This window comes from Neoarius graeffei, chromosome 16 (assembly GCF_027579695.1).
Source record: "Neoarius graeffei isolate fNeoGra1 chromosome 16, fNeoGra1.pri, whole genome shotgun sequence".
Taxonomy (NCBI): Eukaryota; Metazoa; Chordata; class Actinopteri; order Siluriformes; family Ariidae; genus Neoarius; species Neoarius graeffei.
The window spans coordinates 15,021,145-15,043,430 of NC_083584.1; the positions used below are offsets into that span (position 1 = coordinate 15,021,145).

The 22,286-nt window shown below is 43.0% G+C and overlaps 1 protein-coding gene across 1 annotated transcript in view; it reads left to right on the plus strand.

Annotated features, from left to right (window-relative positions):
- Positions 1–22,286, plus strand: part of atp13a1 (ATPase 13A1) — a 75,820-nt gene that overhangs the window by 10,284 nt on the left and 43,250 nt on the right. The window contains exons 2-8 of the mRNA XM_060942547.1: positions 4,728–4,817; positions 4,916–5,176; positions 5,257–5,412; positions 5,543–5,612; positions 8,925–9,031; positions 18,240–18,369; positions 18,489–18,544. Coding sequence (XP_060798530.1) covers positions 4,728–4,817; positions 4,916–5,176; positions 5,257–5,412; positions 5,543–5,612; positions 8,925–9,031; positions 18,240–18,369; positions 18,489–18,544 — 870 coding nt within the window. The remainder of the gene's footprint in view (positions 1–4,727; positions 4,818–4,915; positions 5,177–5,256; positions 5,413–5,542; positions 5,613–8,924; positions 9,032–18,239; positions 18,370–18,488; positions 18,545–22,286) is intronic.

Below are 22,286 nucleotides of genomic sequence, written 5' to 3' on the forward strand. Positions count from 1 at the left end.
ATGGAGAATGAGTGGCGAATATGGTTTATGATATTGCATGGTTGTCAAAACAACATGACGATGTCACACGTCAGAGATGTAAAACTTCCACGCTAGCGAGCAACTGGGACAATTTGTAAACAAACATGGCCGCCAGGTTTGCTGCGTTAAATACGGAAGATTTTGAGAGAATTTTGAAAGAGAAAGACGCGTTGAACACCCAAAAGGAATGTGTATGAATAATAATGGCTTTTTTCATGGTCTATTAGATATATTTTATTCACTTGTTTTCGACTCGTTCAGTATCATGCTAGCTGAACGGAGTATATCTGATGTACCACTTAACGCCAGCCGATAGGTTATATGGGTCAGTCCATGAAATGGGGTTACCAAAATGTGACGTAGAGGGAGTCACTTAAAACAATTTACCACTGAAAACAACTTTTATTTCCATGAAGCATTGACCATATAAGAAAATATAACATACCGTATTTTCCGGACTATACGTCGCTCCGGAGTTTAAGTCGCATCAGCCAAAAAATGCATTATGAAGACGAAAAAAACATATATACGTCGCACCGGACTATAAGTCGCACTTTTTTGAAGGGTTATTCTATCCATAGAATCTGTGATTGTATCTGATAAGCGGCGCGTGGTTACTGCGCGACTGCATTGTTTATTTAATAAACGAACAGCTGAGCAGTGATAACGCGCCCTTTGCCCTGTAAGTAGCCTCGTCTGATTATTTTAAATATCTACTACTATCTTTAATACTATCACTATCGTTATTACTAATAGCCTATATTATTATTATAACTAATATTAGTAGCCTATTACTGATACATTAATCAGTTTGCTTTTAGAATATTTTTACCGGTAGGGCTTATTATCGCCCCATGGCTCTTTCATCTGTGTTATTAAAGCTGTAGTCATCATCGAGGAGTGTCATTCTTCATTTTTGTCGAATTTTATTTCATCAAATCAGAGGTCAAGTAGGCTATAGGTCTATCATCTCCAAAGACAGGTACGGTAGTAAAAACAACCGTCTAGTGAAAAAAAAAAAAAAACAACCACCGCTTTTAAATCCCCTACTTAAATCCTTAAAATGAGTCATTTAACTCATGTCTTGTGTGATCTGATCTCCAATGGTGAAATAAACCGGTTGTGATGAGTACAGTCTGTTATTTTAGAAGATAAATGTAATATATAATTTAATATATAGACTAATAAAAATTAATATTTTATAATATAATATCACGACATATTACTGTCTGTAACTGTTTGTCACTAAAGCGTTTTCTAAGATCATAATGTCTGATATTATTATTATTATTATTATTATTATTATTATTATTATTATTATTATTATTTTACACACACAATAAGCGCATGTGCGTAAAGTTATAGTAAACCATCCCCCGCCTTTTTTTTTTTGAGTCGCCGGACCCACCCACCTCCTGCGTTCCGGGACCTCCCACTTCACAAATTAAGCTCTGCCTAAAATCACTACATAACTTATTTAAATAACTATAGGCCTATCATTAATAATAAAACACAGGTCAATCAAGTTTATCAAGCTGATGATTTCACTCCAAATCAGCAAATCCATTGAATTCCTCATCCTCGGTGTCGCTTCTGAACAACTCTGCCTCCAGCGGCAGATGAAGCGCCGTTTCCTCTTCTTCTGCGTGGCTGTCGTCAGACTCAGCATCAGCTCCAGTTATTCCGCGGTGGAAAAAAAAACAAAAAAAACATATATACGTCGCACCGGAGTATAAGTCGCATTGCCAGCCGAACCATGAAAAAAAGTGCGACTTATAGTCCGAAAAATACGGTAGTTGTTAAGATAACTCCTGCTCTACAATGTATGATAAAATCCATAAATATTTACCCGGTCGCTAATGTAACAAGGACACGAACAAGCTTTTAAAAATAAAGGAAAAATATTGATCAAATCAATTTTTTGCTTTTATTTGCTTACTTTAAACATTAACACTGAATAAGAATTCATTAGAAATATTAGTTCAACATCAAACATTAGAAATATTAGTTCAACATCAAACACTGAAAATATGAAATACCAGTATTTCACAAACTTCATAAAATCTCTAAGATTTGAACAATAACAACAGGAAACAGTTTCATCCTATATGGGGTAAATGAGATTATTGAATTCATTACTTTACTTAGTCACACTTCTATCTGCACTTCTCTAGAGCACGCGTTGTGGTGTGTGAGATCCCGCGAGAAGTTCTCTCGCGTCGGTTCAGCTGGCCTAGATTGAGTAAATAGGTCTCGCAGGTTGTGAACGAACCAGGAAGTGAGTGGACGCTAAGTTAGGATGTGAGAAAAAACATCGATAATTTCTTTTATTGCCGTTTGTTTAAATTTCTTTCTACCTACATCGTTTTATAGTATATTCTTCTTTATATTAAAAACATCAATCATGATTTCAACTCGTTTTATCATTTTTTATAAGCCTGGGTTCTAACGTAACACGGTAGGACACCACAATGTTACGTTCACAACCTATTTTTAGTGGATGAATTCGAAGCTAAATAGTTTATAAAACCTTCTTAACTTTATTATGTGAGCGTAAAACTAAATTGCAAGTACCATGAAACTAATTTTATTGAAATTCTCAGAAAGTAATGAAGGTTTATTTAAGCTCAAAGTCAGCAAATATTCCATGTCTCAAAAAACGTGTCATCCGTGTCCAGTCACAGGGGAAGAAAATGTTTCACATTTCTTTATTTCAAAAGAAAACTTCATTTTTTTTTATTTATTTTATTTCTTCAAACAATATTTCTGGATAATCTGCTAAATATTTCTTTAAATCATGGAAATTAAAGATGAAATGATTATGTAAACCAGGACCAATGAAAAGTAACATCATTTCATGGACTGACCCATTTACCAGCTGGGAGGTCCGTATGGTGAAATACTGTGACCGAGGTCTTGAAAGTACTGAGCGAGGCCCTCTGGGCCGAGGTCAGTATTCAAGGCCGAGGTCACGGTATTTCACCATACGGACCGACCTTAAGCTGGTAAATAATATATTTATTTTTTTCTTTACCAAATTCTAACAGAAAACGAGAGCGCCCGAAAGGGAAAACCGAGCCGAGCCGCCATTTTGAATCCTCATTCACGGCTGTAATGCAAATGGCTTCCTCCTCGGTATACAAGTGCACTTCCATGGCAGGAAAAAAACTACATTTTGCCGCCTATGTAGTCCCCTATTTATACAAAACTGAGTCATTCAGGATTCAGCCATGTTTTTGCTCAGCGTTAGCAACAGTTAGAGGTTTTTAGCTTTCTGCTGAAATGTTTTCTTTTATTCCTTCTTCCTCAGGGGAGTAAAACTCGCTTTCGCTGTGAACACTGTCATTATCGCTATCCATGCTGTAAAATTAATGCTATTCTCCTGAGAAATGCTGGCAAACATTTAAGATTTTTGATAATCTTATAAATCTTATAAAAAAAAAAAGATAAATGTTGACAAAAAATGCTACTATGTTTGTTGTTGTGAACGAGTGAGTCGCCAGAGGTCCATAACCGGGGTCCGTACCGTAGGATACGGACCCGCTCGTCAGCCAATCGGAGCGCAGGATTTGGACCGCGAAAAAAATAACTAAATATGTCACTCAGATCCGCGATGTACTTCGTATGAAAAATGCAAGTTTTTCAACACAAGAAGATAAACTTCATATCTTCGAGCCAACATGTGATTTTTTTTTTTTTTTTTCTTTTTGTTATATTGACACGTTCACAAACAAAAAGGACCCAAATTTATCAAAACAATTCATCAATTTCCACATGAATGACCTCTAGAGATTTATGTCCCGGTTTTGGTTCTCCATGTCCCAGATGGAGCTCGGATGAAAAATAGTAGAGGTGTATTTCCCAATAAAACACTCACATGTACTGTATATATCTATAGGGGTGTTCACACGGCACATATTTGCACCGATGTATTTTGTTGCGATATATCTTACACCGGTGTAAATTTTGTGGAGCGTTCACACGTCACAAACCTGCTTACTAGAGAGAAGCGTGTTAGCACCGGTGCAGCCCCACTTGCGTTCACACGGCAGTTTTTGCGACCGTGCTATACGATAGTAATAATGCGGAAATGAAATATGCGCATGCGTGAAAATGTACTTCCTTTTCCCGGTTGTCATGGCATCACCAAGCGCCGGGAAAACAACGTGGATGAAGACACCAGTGTTGCCAGATACTGCTGACGTTTTCCAGCCCAAAATATGTTCAAATCCGCCAAAATGCACTTAAAACCGCCCAATCTGGCAACACTGGAAGACGCGCAGTTCTGTTGTTGTAGATATTCGCCATTTTGGAAGCGCAAAATACCAGGATGCAAATTATGCAATGCCCGTATGTAATCAACTCTCCTCACGCGTAGCGAGTCTACCCCTGTAGCGTTCAGACGTCCCATTTTATATATCGGTGCCGCCCCGCAAACTAGCATTTACTCCGGAGTAAATTTCTTAAACCACCTCCCGAGCAGGGTTAGATTTGCACCGGTTTAAGCAGCTTTCAGGGGCTACACCGGTATAACTTTGTACCGTGTGAACGCTCTACCGGGGCAGCCCCGGTGCTACACCGGAGTAAAAGTTGCCGTGTGAACACCCCTTATGAAAAACTCTGATGATTTAGTGTGCGTTCCTCTAAAATAAAATCCTTTAAGGATGACCCGTGATGCGTTTGAATTGATTGTGTGTTTCTGACAGGAGCCCGATCCGAGCAAGGCGGCCCTGGCTAAAGTCATCCCCACCCCGAACAACGGCTCTGCTGAGCTCGTCCCTCTGCAGAGAGACAAGGTGAGACCGCCGAGGGAAATGACGACTCCTGTGTAGTTAGAGTGTGTGGGTTTGGTATCGATCGTAACTGATCACTCTAACGTCCTGTTGTGCGGCAGGACGAAGACGGACAAGACGTCCTGTCCTTCGAGTTCCAGAAGATCCGCTACATTTTTGACTGGGACAGGAAGCGCTTTTTGCCCGTGGCCTTCCCTGTGGATCAGCGCATGGGGTATTTCCAGACGTGGAGAGGATACCAGGAGGAGCCTGAGCTGCGGGCTGCCGAGAAGCGATACGGGACGAATCGCGCCGAAATGGTGGTGCCTGACTTCCTGGAGCTCTTTAAGGAGCGAGCCACTGCGCCGTTCTTCGTTTTCCAGGTGCGATTTGGTTTTTACGTCACGTTGTTGTTTGTTATAAGACGCCTGTAGGTTGTGAACTTGTGAACGGTGTTGCGCAGGTGTTTTGTGTGGGCCTGTGGTGTTTGGATGAGTACTGGTATTACAGCGTCTTCACCCTCTTCATGCTCGTCGCCTTCGAAGCGTCTCTGGTGCAGCAGCAGATGAGGAACATGTCCGAGATCCGACGAATGGGGAACAAACCCTATATGATTCAGGTAACTGCAGTCGTCCATGCATTCCACATCCTTCCTTCCTTCCTTCCTAAAAGTACCTCACTCTGTCTGTTAGAGCAAATATCTGTAAATGTTCGATAGCGTTTGTCATTCGGTGTGATCTGATCCTCAGGTTTACCGGAACAGGAAGTGGAGACCGGTGTCGAGTGATGAACTTGTCGCTGGTGATATCGTTTCAGTCGGTAAGCATCATCGGAGTCATGTGATCATGGGAACCACAAGGTCTTGCGTGAACTCTGTGTTCAGCTGAAAACCACATCTTTTTGAACCATTTTAAAGCATGAAAGTAAAAGTGTTTTTTTTTTTTTTTTATGTCACTCTTTTATACGTGACCTCATGATGTAATGCATTAGTATACATACGCAGGCGATGATAGAAAATCGTGCGCTCTGATCGGTTGAGAAAATTCCGACTATTTTCTCGACAAAACGGCGGCCGATCGCTTCGTCATCGTAAGTGAGGACACCCTGTGAAAGAAAACGCTGTTCCGAAAAGCACCAAAGATGCTACGAAGTTTGGTCTAAAACGATTCAAAGGGAAGGCGGGGTTGTGATTTATTTTATCGATTTCAAAGCAAAGGATTTTCTGACTCGGCATAGATGGGTGGCAGAAGTCTGCGCCGCGCCGTTATTATATTTACATGCTGTTTTTGAAGATTGAAATAATTTTTTGAATACGATTTTTAAAAAAAAATAATAATAATCGCCTGTGTGTTTATACTAAAACCAGTTATCTGCATCAGGCTCGGTGAATATTGAGGAATAAATCTCCTCGACTCCATCTCATTTATTATTTAAATAATATTGGCTGGTGTTGAGTGGTTTATCGGATGTATTCCATTCAGCTAGCATGATATTGAACGAGACAAGTAGCTGAAAAGAATATATCTGATATACCGTAAAAAAAAAGCCAGCTAATAATAATACATACATACACACGCTCTTCATATCAGCATTCCTGAAGGCCAACATGAGCTTACCCACAACTCGATACTGTTAGCGTGGGGGTCCAGTTACCTTCTAGCTGGTGTAGCATTCAGCAGTAGCATTAGCGAAGGCCACCACGAGCTTACCTGTGACTCGGTGCCGTTAGCGTGGAGGTCCAGTTACCTTCTAGCTGGTGTAGCATTCAGCATTAGCACTAGCGAAGGCCAACGTGAGCTTACCCACAACTTGATACGGTTAGCGTGGCAGCCCAGTTACCTTCTAGCTGGTGTAGCATTCAGCATTAGCACTAGCGAAGGCCAACGTGAGCTTATCTGTGACTCGGTGCTGTTAGCATGGCAGCCCAGTTACCTTCTAGCTGGTGTAGCATTCAGCATTAGCACTAGCGAAGGCCAACGTGAGCTTACCTGTGACTCGGTGCTGTTAGCATGGCAGCCCAGTTACCTTCTAGCTGGTGTAGTATTCAGCATTAGCATTAGCGAAGGCCAACGTGAGCTTATCTGTGACTCGGTGCTGTTAGCATGGCAGTCCAGTTACCTTCTAGCTGGTGTAGCATTCAGCATTAGCACTAGCAAAGGCCACCGTGAGCTTACCCACGACTCGGTGCTGTTAGCGTGGCAGTCCAGTTACCTTCTAGCTGGTGTAGCATTCAGCATTAGCACTAGCGAAGGCCAACGTGAGCTTACCCGCGACTCGGTGCTGTTAGCGTGGCAGCCCAGTTACCTTCTAGCTGGTGTAGTATTCAGCAGTAGCACTAGCGAAGGCCAACGTGAGCTTACCCGCGACTTGATACTGTTAGCGTGGCAGTCCAGTTACCTTCTAGCTGGTGTAGCATTCAGCAGTAGCATTAGCAAAGGCCAACGTGAGCTTACCTGTGACTTGGTACTGTTAGCATGGCAGTCCAGTTACCTTCTAGCTGGTGTAGCATTCAGCAGTAGCACTAGGGAAGGCCAACGTGAGCTTACCCACGACTCTGTGCTGTTAGCATGGCAGTCCAGTTACTTTCTAGCCGGTGTAGCATTCAGCATTAGCACTAGCGAAGGCCAACACGAGCTTACCCACGACTCGGTGCTGTTAGCATGGCAGCCCAGTTACCTTCTAGCTGGTGTAGCATTCAGCATTAGCATTAGGGAAGGCCAACGTGAGCTTACCCGTGACTTGGTGCTGTTAGCGTGGCAGTCCAGTTACGAAGCAAACTTCGCAGCCATGTTTGTTTACAAACTGTCACGGTCATTCGCTAGCGCAGAAGTTTTACATCTCCGATGTGTCTCTTGTCCAGTTTTTCGATGTCCATTGGTGTGTTTTTCTCCTGTAAATACACGTGAAGAATATCTAATAAAGTTTTGGGAGCCTTTCAGGTGTTCAGTGCATCTTTAGTTTCAGTTTATTTGTTTAGCGCTTAAGCCGGGCGCTTGCTTAGCCTCGTCTTCTCTCTTTCCCGGCCGGCAAAGCAATGATTGTATGCATGCACAACAGAAAAGTCTTGTCATTGGATCTTCACATGAGCTCCAACGGGTGATGGTGTGTTTTGACAACGTGCAATATTGTAACAATAGTGCATGCTCATTTTCCATTGGGGAGAGCGGTGTAATACATGGAGGATAAGCGATATTATGACAGTGTTGCATGCTGTCAATAAACCCACCAGAAGAGAGTAGAATATATATGTTATTTACCAGCTGGGAGGTCCGTATGGTGAAATACCGTGACCGAGGTCTTGAAAGTACTGAGCGAGGCCCTCTGGGCTGAGGTCAGTATTCAAGGCCGAGGTCACAGTATTTCACCATACAGACCGACCTTAAGCTGGTAAATAATAATTTTTTTTTTCTTTACCAAATTCTAACGAACGAGAGCGCCCGAAAGGGAAAACCAATGCAAATGGCTTCGTCCTCGGTATACAAGTGCACTTCCATGGCAGGAAAACCTACATTTTGCCGCCTATGTAGTCCCCTATTTATACAAAATGGAGTCATTCAGGATTCGGCCATGTTTTTGCTCGGCGTTAGCAACAGTTACAGGTTTTTAGCTTTCTCCTGAAATGTTTTCTTTCATTTCTTCTTCCTCAGGGTAGTAAACCTTGCTTTCGCTGTGAACACTGTCGTTATCGCTATCCATGCTGTAAAATTAATGCTATTCTCCTGAGAAATGCGAAAATAAATGTTGATAAAAATTGCTACTATGTTGTTGTTGTGAACGAGCGAGTCGCCAGAGGTCCGTAACTGGGGTCCGTATCATATGATACGGACCCGCTCGCCAGCCAATTAGAGTGCAGGATTTGATGGAAACCGGACCGCGAAAAAATGAAATGTTTTTATTCCATGGAAAATGTGACCCGTGTGTGTGTGTGTGTGTGTGTGTATATATATATATATATATATATATCACTGATCTTCACTTCACCTTCAGCGAGTCATTGTAAATTATTCAGCATTAACAGTGTCATGAGATTGAACGCTGATTCCAGGAGCTCGGCTTTTCCACTCAAATCAGCCCTGTTTCCTCCACTGAAAAGGTTCCTCTAGTAGAAACCTGTGTGTGTTCTCTCCACAGGACGCTCCCCTCAGGAGAACCTGGTCCCGTGTGACGTTCTGCTGCTTCGAGGACGCTGTATTGTGGATGAAGCGATGCTGACCGGGGAGTCGGTGCCTCAGATGAAGGTCAGCGTGATGCCTCTGTGTAACAGTTTATTAGCTAGTGGGTGGGGATTTTTTTTTTTTTAAAAGCTCTACAATAATTCCTGACTGCAGCTCATCTGTTCAGCTCACATCCTTGGACTTGAGCGATGTTGATTTTCCGTCCTCGTGACTCATCCACAAACCTAAAGTCCCAGAGTTGAACTGACGAGTCTCATTTGATTTACGTGTAAACGACTCTGGCGTTACTGGAGCATCATGGCTCTGTAGGACGGCTCACGCCATGAGAAACCCTGCAGAGAAACCTTTTATAGGTCAGTCATTAGATTCGTAGCGCTACTTTCTTTGCCTGTCATGTCGTTCGGATTGAGAGCCTTTTTGAATCCTTAAAGCGCCAGGTCGGAGCTCAACAAGGTCTGGTATTTACTTTCTGCAATTACGGTCACAATCGACCCCCACACCATGTGGCACATCGGGCGGCGCCGATCTCCGTTTCCGTAGCCCTCGGCCTCTCGCCTATTACATAGCTAGGGTTACACTGGGGGGCGGGTCCTCTGGTAACTGCGAGAGTTTGACTCCCCACTCACATCTGTATTGCAGCGTGCCTTGCCAGACAGTAGTAGGTACCATTTTTATGATGGTCTTTGGTACGACCCGACCGTGAGTAGAACTCGCGATCTCCCAATCGAGAGGCGGAAACGCTAACCACCAGGCCAACTCGCGGTTTTATTAAATATCGGAATGCATTTCTGATCGCTATTTTGTCACTGCTATAGCAAGTTATGAGCGTTTGAAATATGCTCTGTAATGTATCAGTCCATATGTCAATGCAACGGCCGTAAATGAGATTCGTTGAGACCTGTGCGAGACATCGTAGGACGGGAGTAAAACGTACAGCGGAAATCAAAGCGACCGACGTCTGCCAACGTTGTCAAAAGACGCGCGCGCCCTCTTTCGAACGCTGATGGAATCAAGCCAGAAGTTTTGTTTGTTTTGATAGCAATCAGGAAAGTTTGAAAAAAGTCGGCAGTAATCGTCATTTAAACTCGTTTTTGTGCAATACAGTGGCGTGTAAAAGTTTGGGCACCCTTGCTGAAAATGTCTGTTACTGTGAATAGTTAACCTCCTAAGACCCAAGCTGTTTTTTTTACATGCATTTTTTATTTCTCTTTGCTATTTGGGCTTATTAGAACCTGATTAGAATAAAAACTAAGCATCATCTTTTGATAAGATGTACTTTTAGAGAAAAAGTATGTCCACATATGTGGATTCTTGTTCCGAATTTCCATAAAGTGCTGTCCACGCATGTGACCGCTAAGCCCTAGGAGGTTAAGTGAGCAGAAGATGAACTGATCACCAAAAGGCATAAAGGTAAAGATGAGACATATATTTCTTTTCAGCAAGATTTGCGTATTATTTTTGTTTTGTACAATTGGAGAGTGAAAAAAGAAAAGGAGCACCATGCGAACGTTTGGGCACCCCAATACATTTGAGTTCTCGGGTAACTTTTACCAAGGTTCCAGACCTTAATTAGCTTATTGAGCTGTGGCTTGTTCAAATTCTTCGTTAGGAAAGGTCAGATGATGCAGATTTCAAAGCTGTATAAATTCTCTGACTCCTCAAACTTGTCCCTAAAATCAACAGCCATGGGCTCCTCTAAGCAACTCCCTCGCATTCTGAATAATAAAATAATTGATGCTCACAAAGCAGGAGAAGGCTACAAGAGTGTAGCAAAGTGTTTTCAGGTAGCTGTTTCCTCAGGTCGTAATGTTATTAAGAAATGGCAGTTAACAGAAACAGTGGAGATCAAGATGAGGTCTGGAAGATGAAGAAAACTTTCTGAAAGAACTGCTCGTTGGATTGCTAGAAAGGCAAATAAAAACCCGTTTGACTGCAAAAGACCTTCAGAAAGATTTAGTAGACCCTGGAGTGGTGGTGCACTGTTCTACTATGCAGTGACACCTGAACAAATATGACCTTCATGGGAGAGTCATCAGAAGAAAACCGTTCCTGCATCCGAGCCACAAAATTCAGCGTCTGAAGTTTGCAAATGAACATCTAAATAAACCTGATGCATTTTGGAAACAAGTCCTGTGGACTGATGAAATCAAAATAGAACTTTTTGGCCACAATGTGCAAAGGTATGTTTGGAGAAAAAAGGGTGCCAAATTCCAGGAAAAGAACACCTCTCCAACTCTGAAGCATGGGTGTGGATCGATCATGCTTTGGGGTTGTGTTGCAGCCAGTGGCACAGGGCACATTTCATTGGTCGAGGGAAGCATGGATTCGAATAAATACCAGCAAATTCTGGAAGCAAACATCACACCATCTGTAAAAAAGTTGAAGTTAAAAAGAGGATGGGTCCTACAATAAGACGATGATCCAAAACACACCTCAAAATCTACAATGGAATACCTCAAGAGGCACAAGCTGAAGGTTTTGCCCTGGCCCTCACAGTCCCCGACCTAAACATCATTGAAAATCTGTGGATAGATCTCAAAAGAGCAGTGCATGCAAGACAGCCCAGGAAACTTGTAGAACTGGAAGCCTTTTGCAAGGACGAATGTGTGAAAATCCCCCAGGTAAGAACTGAAAGATTATTAGCTGGCTACAAAAAGTGTTTACAAGCTGTGATACTTGCCAAAGGGGGTGTTACTAGGTACTAACCATGCAGGGTGCCCAAACTTTTTTGCTTTGGGCCCTTTTCCTTTTTTGTCATTTTGAAAGGCAAGGCAAGTTTATTTATATAGCATATTTCATACACAATGGCAGTTCAATGTGCTTTACAGAAGTAAAAACAAAAACAGTAAACAATAGAGAAATAAAATTACATAAAATAATTTTATTTTTATTCTAAAACAATTAATTAAAAGAATTAAAAGAAAATAAGAATTAAACAATAGTAAAAATAAAATAATAAAATGAAGTAGTAGTTCAAATAGGATGAGAAGAAAAAAAACCCCAGCAGAATAGAATAAAGAATAAAATAGGATAAAGTTAAAGTAATGTAATGTAGAAGATGAAAATTAAAAAATTGTTTTTGTTGAAAATATAAAGGGAATGAGTCGTCTTTAACTTTATGCCTTTTGGAGATCATTTCATCTTCAACTTGCTTAACTGTTCACAGTAACAGCAATTTTGACCAGGGGTGCCCAAACTTTTGCATACCACTGTATTTCGTTTAGAAAACGGTTTTCAAAATGGCGGCACTGACACCACGTTTCGAAGTCTCGTGAAGATCGCGCGGATAAGCGACGCCTGCCGTGGACCAAACGAACTAAATTCAACACGGCTAAAAACCGAATAGGCCGGTAAGTATAATATTTAATTGCCAATACGAGTCACGATATAAGGTTACTAAAACCGAAAACGTAATTGAATAACACGTTAATTAAGAAATAAAACAAGTTTAAAAATGACTTCAGTTCTCCTTTAACTCCCGGCTAGTCCGTAAATGGAGAAAGGGGCGGGGATAGTGAAGCCTGGCCGCTGGAATAGTACGGTTGAAACACGCCTTTTAACCTTGAAGCTAACTAGCTAGCTATGCAAGCTACTGGCTAAACTAAAAGAAGCTGCTCCATAAGATACGGCCCATTACCTCAATGGCCGGTTTACTAAATAAATAAACAAATAACCGGGCGTGTAACTGTCCGATAACCTATTTGATCAAGGAGTGTTGTCTTTTCAATCTTTAGCAGTAATATTTTCCCCTGATAGGTTAGATGACTAGCATTCGCTTGGTTAATAGCTAGCTTGTTCGCGATATAGCTAGCTAGGAATGTCTGAGGTTGACAGCAGCTACTGTTAGATGGTCAGACCAAACCTGCGATTTCGTTAAGAGATGTGTCTCTTTGTGAACGATTGACTGACTGTTGCTACGCGAATCTTCATGCTGAGTGGATATTATTTCTACGTCAAACTCCAAAATGTCATTTTTCTTTAGTTGCTCAAACTGTCGTTGTCAGTCTGAGCTTAATTTCCTGAAGGGGAAACCCTGATAAACTTCATCGGCAGCGACTACATAAAAATATTGAAAGGTAAGTGCAATCTAATAATGCTAATTAAAGTAACTTACAGGTGTAGTGGTGTGTAAAAGTTGCGTTTGGATGGAAAAGCTCTTGCATGAAAATAGGCAAGGCTTCAAAAATTATTTACATAAATCAGTGTTTTGCAAAGCGTGGTCCGCGAGAGACCTCAAGTGGTCCGCGAGGTGATCTACAAATGTAGTCAGCGTTTTCAAGATAAGCTAGCGAATGCTTTGTAACATTATTAGAAAGTTAAATTTATCCAATCTTGTTTTTAACGGCAATCAAACGGGCCGGTAATGTCATCGTTATTATTATTTAAAAAGCGTTTTGCATCTGAATTTGCACCACATAAAACTTGTAGTGTGCACGTGCTCTTATTCCGCCTCTCGTCTCTAGGCAACAGTCACCTCACAAATCTCTGCCTCACAGGCAAACAGGCAGGCAGACCTGAAAACAAGCAAACGAAAATTCTCATCTCATCTCATTATCTCTAGCCGCTTTATCCTTCTACAGGGTCGCAGGCAAGCTGGAGCCTATCCCAGCTGACTACGGGCGAAAGGCGGGGTACACCCTGGACAAGTCGCCAGGTCATCACAGGGCTGACACATAGACACAGACAACCATTCACACTCACATTCACACCTACGGTCAATTTAGAGTCACCAGTTAACCTAACCTGCATGTCTTTGGACTGTGGGGGAAACCGGAGCACCCGGAGGAAACCCACGCGGACACGGGGAGAACATGCAAACTCCACACAGAAAGGCCCTCGCCGGCCACGGGGCTCGAACCCAGGACCTTCTTGCTGTGAGGCGACAGCGCTAACCACTACACCACCGTGCCGCCCCAAACGAAAATTCTGAACATATAATAGGCTAATCCTAACTAGCTCGTGTTCATGGCGATTTTTTTTTAAATTTACTGAAAGTGAAACAACAAGGATGGAGAAGTGGCTGACCGGTTCAGTTAAAGGTCCCATGGCATGGTGGTTTGTTGATGCTTTAAACGGGCTCGTGGAGGTTTCCGGATGTTATATCCGCAGCCTTTCTCGAAATGAACCCTCGGCACGTAGATATAGCCTCCTGGGAGAAAGCCCCATTTCAGCGCTTTTCCCAGTGCATCGTTTTGCTAATGAGAAGCAGGAGGCGGGGAAGGGTAGAGGGTGGGGGCGGGTCTTATTAATATTCATGACATGTAAACGTGTTACCTCTGATTGGCTAACAGCACTGTGACGCTACCTCCAGTGGGTCAGAACAAGCGGATGTGGGTGTCTTACTATGGCGAGAGAGAAGGAACAAACCGCGAAGGGAAAAATACCGCGCGCTGATGTCATTAAGGTGCGACGCGAGGAAATAAAATAAATTCAACAAATGTTTGGGTTTTTACTGAACAAACAAACAAATAAAATGAACGAGTGACTTAAAAAAAAGAATGTGGGTGTCTTTGTAAAAACTGTTTTGATTGGCTATTATAACAGAGCATGCTGCATGCTTTTTGGTTTTGTAGCGCAGAGTACCTGGCTAACTGCAGGAAGCGCTTAGCTGCACAGCTAATGTAGCCATTGCAAGGCTAACGTGGCACCGATTTTAAAACACGGCAAAACGACTTAACAGTTATACACTTACTTGTTCGGTGTTTGTGGCTGATGCGGCAGGGATGCTTGGTACGGACCCAGGCTTCAGTGACAGTTGATGTGCAAAACCTGCCCTGTACTGTCCCAAGTTGTGGAAACATTCATCAGGAAAATGCTTCCGACAAACATACACCGTCTTAGGTAGACTCGACGGCGTATTATTGGAGTAAATAAAATTAAGCCACTGCGTCTTCAGGGGCTCTCCCGTCGGCAGTAAAAACAGACTCTTTTCTGTGTTGTCACATCCATGTACAGCGCAATTTCCATGTTTGGTGGCAACTTTTGAGCTGGGCGGGGCAATCCATACAGTGGGTGGGAATCCAGAGGGGGGGCGTGGGGATCATCTCCCTTGCTGACGTAGGCAAGGGAAGAGTTTATCAACGCGCTGTTTTGATGCGCCATTCTCAAACGTTGGGCATAGTTTGGTTTACACATTATGAAATTTCTAGCCACTGGGGTGACTTAAGAAGGTCAGAGGAACTCATTTTAACGTTAAAAAACCTCAGAAAGTGAAAATTTCATGCCATGGGACCTTTAAGAGGAAAAAACCTGACACTACCGACACAAGCATCAATAAGGAGAAAATGCAAAGAAAAGAAGATTCAGTTAGCACCGAGTCCCCAACACAGGAAGAACAAGAAAAACAAGCTCGGCAGACTAAACCAACGGCAAAGGTGAAAAGAAAATACCGCAATGAATATCTAAAGTTGGGATTTTTCTGGACTGGGGATTCTGAAGATCCCAATCCCCACTGTGTCCTGTGCTATGAGATTTTAGCCAACGAGGCAATGAAGCCAGCAAAACTCAAGCGCCACGTTGAGATGAAACACAAAGAATGCCTTGGCAAATCGTTAGCATTTTTCGAGAGAAAATTTGAGAAACTTAAATGCCTTAAATTTTTAAACTTAAATTTTAAACCTCCATACTTTTGCCTTTAAAAACCACGGAGGATATGGAATGGATAGGCCTTTAATGTGTTTAGTTAACCATAATTTTTTCAATTAAAAACACCTAATAGTACACATCTCTGTATGGTGTGTGTGTTGTGTGTGTGTGTGGGGGGGGGTTGACAGGTAGTCCCTGAATTTTTTTTTTTTTTTTTGGGACAAAGTGGTCCTTGGTCTGAAAAAGTTTGAGAAACACTGACATAAATCATCACCTGCGATGAATTTGGCTTGAGTTCTGCGGTAATGCCAGCTAACGGCTAACAAAATGAGACACAAACAGTGGTCACTCAAATTGGCCCCACCCCTAATTATGCATAAATGTAAACATGTTTGTTTTTGCTATAAAGTTGGACATTTTAACACGTGGGTCAATTGCCGCTTTTCCACTACCAACGCGGCTGAGTCGGGCTGAGCCGTGCCGTGCTGAGTCGAGCTGAGCGGGGCTGTTGGAGTTGCATTTCGACTACAACCGCGCTGAACTGTGCTGGCTGGAAGTGGGTGGACACATTGGGTGGAGTTAGCGAAAGTGGGTGGACGTCACGTGATGTCGTTAGGCGGCGCAAACAGTGACATCAGTGAGCTTTTAAGCGGTAGTCTCACGACCCGGATAGTAAACAATAAACATGGAGGACATGGAGTCGTTAGTGTTGCTGGTCTTGGTGCTGTGGCTTGTTGTCACCGACAACGCCAACAGATACTGGCAAGAGCGTATAGATGAGGCGAGGCACATAAGGCTTCAGAAATTCTCGTAATTCTTCTTCTTCCGGGTTTACGGTGTTTACAGATCCCAGCGTGCTCGTGGGGCGTGTGTGGGCGTGTGAGGACACTCCTCCTCACCAATCAGTGCACAGGGGAGTGTCTGCTCACGCCCCCAGCCCCACTCGGCTCGGTTTGGCTCGCTTCAGCCCCGCTCCAAAACCGTGCGAGTTTTGGGGGCTGAGCAGGGCTGAAGCGAGCTGAGTCGTGCTGCTCTGAGGTAGTCGAAATGCGAGCCGTGTCGGGCTGAAGTGAGCTGAAAAAGGGTAGTGGAAAAGGGCCATATGGGAATTGACTTGCTTTTGGAGCCTGCCTCAAGTGGCCATTCGAGGAATTGCAGAATTTAGCACTTCCGCTTTGGCTTCACTTTTTCAGGAGCGGAGGTTGCCGCTTGGTTCTTATCCATGTTCGTGAAACTCCGCCTTCAGGATCTACGGTGGCCTGTCGAGTGTCAATAACATGACCGACAGGAAGTGCATTCAGACACAAGCGATACACATTCGGGATCAGAAGTCTGCTGTTCAAGCAGGTTTTCTCAGCGACTTAATAAGAGGCCACGACTTAAACCGTTGTTTTGTTTCTACATGTCTTCCAGGTTGTTTGTAAACCTAAGAAGAAAATGATTGATTATTGAGCTTTTTTAAAAAAATTCAAGAGCTAAATGGCAAACATGCACAATCTGTTACTGCTGGGTTTCACGTGACGTCACATCCGCCTCATTAGTTATTCAGAACTTTAGCTGGTGGTCTGTTAAAGCTCAGTTGACAACGTGTTTGTATGGAGAAGGTGCATTGCTCAGTCGCGTGAAAAACACCTTACGCTTGCGTTGTTAAATACCCTGTCCACACTAGGGATTTTGTACCGATACGAAACTACTTTCGTACCGCAACACCTGTCCACACTAGCAACTATACCGGTACTGTAGCGGTATAACTGTATCGGTACGAAACCCACAAATGTATGGGTTTCGTACCGGTACAGTATCGGTACTGTAGCGCTTCGCTGTAGTGTGGACAGATGAAGCGGCTCTGTATCGATACAAATATCATGCGCATGCGCAAAGTCACACGCCTCAATCACACGTCAAATATAAAAAATAGTGACGAACGGAGATTCGTTTGTTTTCTTTCTCAACTGCCTCGTGCGTTTTATACGATTCGACTGAATAAATGACCACCAGAAATACAGACTGTACACTGACGACAAAAAGCACACACGCGTTGTTTCATCCGCCATATTCTCGGAAGGAAGTTACTCGGTAACCACGGAAACATTTCGCGCACGCGCATTTCAACTACCGTGAAAGAAAACCGCAAACATTTCTTGCAAGTGTGGACAGATGCACTAAACTGTACCGCTATACTATTTCACTTCCGGTAAAACCGCTAAGACAAGTCACGTGACTGAAACCCAGCGATATAATATAAAGTCTAGGTCACAACCTGACGTACGATTTTTTTTTGGCCATGCGATTTTTGGCGTTTCCCAAATCGCTGTGGTTTTTTTGTTGGTGGAGAAAGACGCACGTTGGCCGTAAGTTTGTCTTGCAACCTGAAAAAAACGTAAGCGCCCGTAGAGTTTGTTTGACATGACAAAGAACCTCTACGGCTCGAAAATCAGCACGTCACACGCGCACCCTCCATGCGTTTCACGTGTGCCCCCGTGCGGTTCTTGCGTTTTTTGCACGTAGACCAGCCGTAGGAGCACGTACGGCTGGTTGTGACTGAGGCTTAATTGACGTAAACATTACTGGAAGCTGCTACTACATTTGGCTAAAACTTGTAGCACTGAATTTCCAGCTGTGATCTGGGTCGGGGTTTATGCTCATGGTGTGTGTGTGTGTGCGTGTGTGTGTGTTCTATCTGCAGGAGCCGGTTGAGGATTTGGACCCGGAGAGAATCCTGGACCTGCAGACGGACTCGCGGCTGCATGTGATCTCAGGAGGAACGAAAGTGGTCCAGCACAGCCCCCCTCTCCGTGCCAGCGCAGGCCTCAAACGTGAGTGCCCACTCCTCGGTTTGACCGCGTCTCCTCTTTAATGCCTCGTTCATCCGCGAGTCATCGTGCTGTCGCTTGTTCATGTTGAAATGCCTGTGTGTCTTGTGCTTTCTGTGCAGCTGTGGACAACGGCTGTGTGGCGTACGTTTTACGCACGGGCTTCTACACTTCTCAGGTGAGAGAGAGAGACTCAGAAATGATTCTGCCTCTTTAGTATAAATCCTTTAAATTACGTTTGGGTGACAGGATTTATCAGAGATTACACTACCGCTCAAAAGTTTGGGGTCACCCAGACAATTTTGTGTTTTCCATGAAAAGTCACACTTTTATTTCCCACCATAAGTTGTAAAATGAATAGAAAATATAGTCGAGACATTTTTCTGGCCATTTTGAGCATTTAATCGACCCCACAAATGTGATGCTCCAGAAACTCAATCTGCTCAAAGGAAGGTCAGTTTTATAGCTTCTCTAAAGAGCTCAACTGTTTTCAGCTGTGCTAACATGATTGTACAAGGCTTTTCTAATCATCCATTAGCCTTCTGAGGCAATGAGCAAACACATTGTACCATTAGAACACTGGAGTGAGAGTTGCTGGAAATGGGCCTCTATACACCTATGGAGATATTGCACCAAAAACCAGACATTTGCAGCTAGAATAGTCATTTACCACATTAGCAATGTATAGAGTGGATTTCTGATTAGTTTAAAGTGATCTTCATTGAAAAGAACAGTGCTTTTCTTTCAAAAATAAGGACATTTCAAAGGGACCCCAAACTTTTGAACGGAAGTGTATATCAACGGCAGCCGTCAGTGCTGTGATTACACGCGCAGTTCTGTTGTTACTCATACAGTAATAACAAATAGGTGATTTTCTCATGTCTCGTTTTAAAGGTAAAAAAAAAAATCACCAGTTTCCATTTTACTGTTGTACCTGAATACACGCATCCTGACGTTTCGTTCCAGCGGGTTTACATTCACGATAAATAACGGCAATCTTGGAAAACGAGTCTCGAAAAGGACGGAGATGGCGCAGTCTATTAAGGCTCTGTAAGCTATGGAGCGTCTAGTAGGGTTATTAGTACGCTTTTCTGGCCACGAGCTTCAGAATCTTAAAAGCTGTGATCTGATTTGCTCTCGACACTTTTCAGACTGTAACACGATTAGCGTTTTGAGGGAAAGAGCCACTCGGTGAGCAGAAAAGGTTCAGTGTATCCTGTTTACGGTTTTTTTTAAATAGCAGCAAATAAATGAGATCTTTACATATTTACCGACGCATGGATTAAAGTTTTCCGTCGTGTGACGGATTTCCGTCAACTGAACTCTCCCAGGGCCAAATATGAGGTCGGTGCTGATCCGAGGAGAATTAAAATGCCGGGTGGTTGGGTAGAGATTGGGTTATAACACTGTGTTGCAACACCATCAACTATCAGCAGGGTTTATTTAACTTTTTTGTTTTTGAGCCGTGCTTTGTGTCGTTCATTTCCTATGTTTGATCATGTTTAAACGTTCGCTGTCTACGGTGCGGCATTAAAAAAACATGCGCTGTCAAAATTGGCGAAATACATTCCCATGTGCTTGGCGTGCTTGTGTCTGACCATTTCTGTTTTGTATTAAATTAAATCTTGCCAAAATGACTCAGTTCAAACTTGGACATATAGAAATAGAGCATGTTTAAAAAAAAAAAAACGAAAAAATAAACCCCGGAAAGCCCGCTCCTCTGCTTCAGCCAGACTTGAAGACCCGACGGTGCGATGCTTGCAGACCGTCAGAAGTAATTAGACCTAAATTTATAGCTAACACGTCAGCAGACGCCCCAACAATTATTATTTTTGTTAGGCCAGTGTGTAAGGTATGTTAGAACCGTGCCTTATAGCCTACGGTATATATCAATTTAAAGGACGTTTGAGGAGTTGGAGGCTGCGAGTGCAATGATGTTCCGACATGCGCTAAACTTTATTCCCTGAAAATCATACACCAGCGTTCAATGCCCCAAACAGTCAATGTCTAGAAGACTACGGCTAAATAATAATCATAGCCTACTAAGTTAAATTACATCAAAACATCTGTTTCTGGCCGATGAAATGATGGAGGAAAATGAGAACGAACGCAAAGTCGATAGCAGCCAACTTCACGCGATCTTTTAGGTAACTTAACACTCGTGTTGGCCACAATATTTCTCTTAATAAAATCTTGAATTGTTTTTGAAGTCGTATTCAACACAAAGTAAGGTCAAACCCCAATTTTAATTTAAGCGAAGATCCAAACTTTTTTCTATACTGACGTCGAGCATAGAGGAGCATGTCATTCTGCTTTCGGTTTCGGCAGCATGGATGCACTTTACATGAAAGAAGGCACTGATGTGTCTGCCATCGATAAAGGTGTAAAAAACAAGTGGAGGTGGGCTTGGCTGTACGAAATAGGTGAAAACGGAAAGCCATTTAGTTCATGGTGCAAAAAACTAAACATTCCAGGCGCTTGCATTTGTGTGGTTTGCCACAAAAAAATAATATACGGAAGCAATGGAAAGAGAGTGCAATAAATTGAATATATTAATCCATTAATTAATTGATAATAAAGTTATCAGTTCTAAGTTAACCATTCTCAGAATTTCATCGAAATCCACCCATAACCCCCCCCCCCCCCCCCCCCCCCCCCCCCAATAAATTTTCAGTCAAATAAATTTTTTTTTTTTTTGCTTTAATCCATGCTGACGATATTGGCGTTTGATCAAAGTGTGTGGTTCATGGATGGATGGATGGATACTTTATTCATTCTGAAGGAAATTGCATATCACGGGTAAATTCAGGAGCGAGATCAATGTAAGGCCACGTTCACACTGCAGGCTGAAGTGACTCAAATCCGATCTTTTCGCCCATATGTGACCTGTATCCGATCTTTTATTGACAATATGAACGACACAGATCCGATTTTTTCAAATCCGACCCAGGCTGTTTGGATATGTGGTCCTAATTCCGATTCCTATCCGCTCTTTTCATATGCGACTTCAGTCTGAACCGCCAGGTCGCATTCATCCGACCTACACGTCATCAACAAGCCACAAACGTCACTATTCTGCGCTGAAGTAGGCGGCGGGTCTCTCAAAAAAAGTTACAACAACATGGCGCATAATCACGGGCGCAGATAGAGGGTGGGACGAGTCATATTTAAATTCACCTCGTTCGGTCCCCCCCACTTATAGGGAGGAAAAAACGTCTATGCTGTCTTTCTTTGCATAAGGCAAACCTCACGGAAAAATCAAAAGACTAATTACCATTCGGTTTATTGAGGTGCACAGCAGTGTATACATAGTTGCAACAACTCCCATAAAACAAAACAAAGACTGATATTCGGTTGGTTGAGCTGCGCAGACTGCACAGGTTGCGAGCTCGAGCTTGGTTGCTATGGTTACTAACAACAAGTTTGACAGGCATATCGGGGTTGGGGTTGGTTTGCTGGCAGCTTTGTCCCCCCCCCCCCCAGTTTTTTGTCCCTCCCAGTTCAAAAAACGTATCTGCGCCCCTGCGCATGACATCAATGCGAGGGACGCTTCGGGCTGTGAAGGTTCTGAATCTTCTCAATGGAAGGACGCAGAGGTTAGGGAGCTGATTTCCATTTGGGGGGATGCAGCTATTCAAGCTAGATTGGATGGGTCATACCGCAACCGGGCGGTTTTACTTCTGTAAACACTGGCCATGCTCACTGCGTGTGACGTCGTCGTATCCTGCAATGCGCATGCGGAACACTTTTAGGTCGCTTTTCGTTCATACTGAGGATCACATACAAGTCGCATATATTTGTTAATGTGAACGACCTCACAAAAAAATCGGATTTCACAAAAAAATCGGAATTGAGCATTAAGCCTTGCAGTGTGAACGTAGCGTTATTCTCCTATTTTAGATTAAACTTTGGTCAAATAT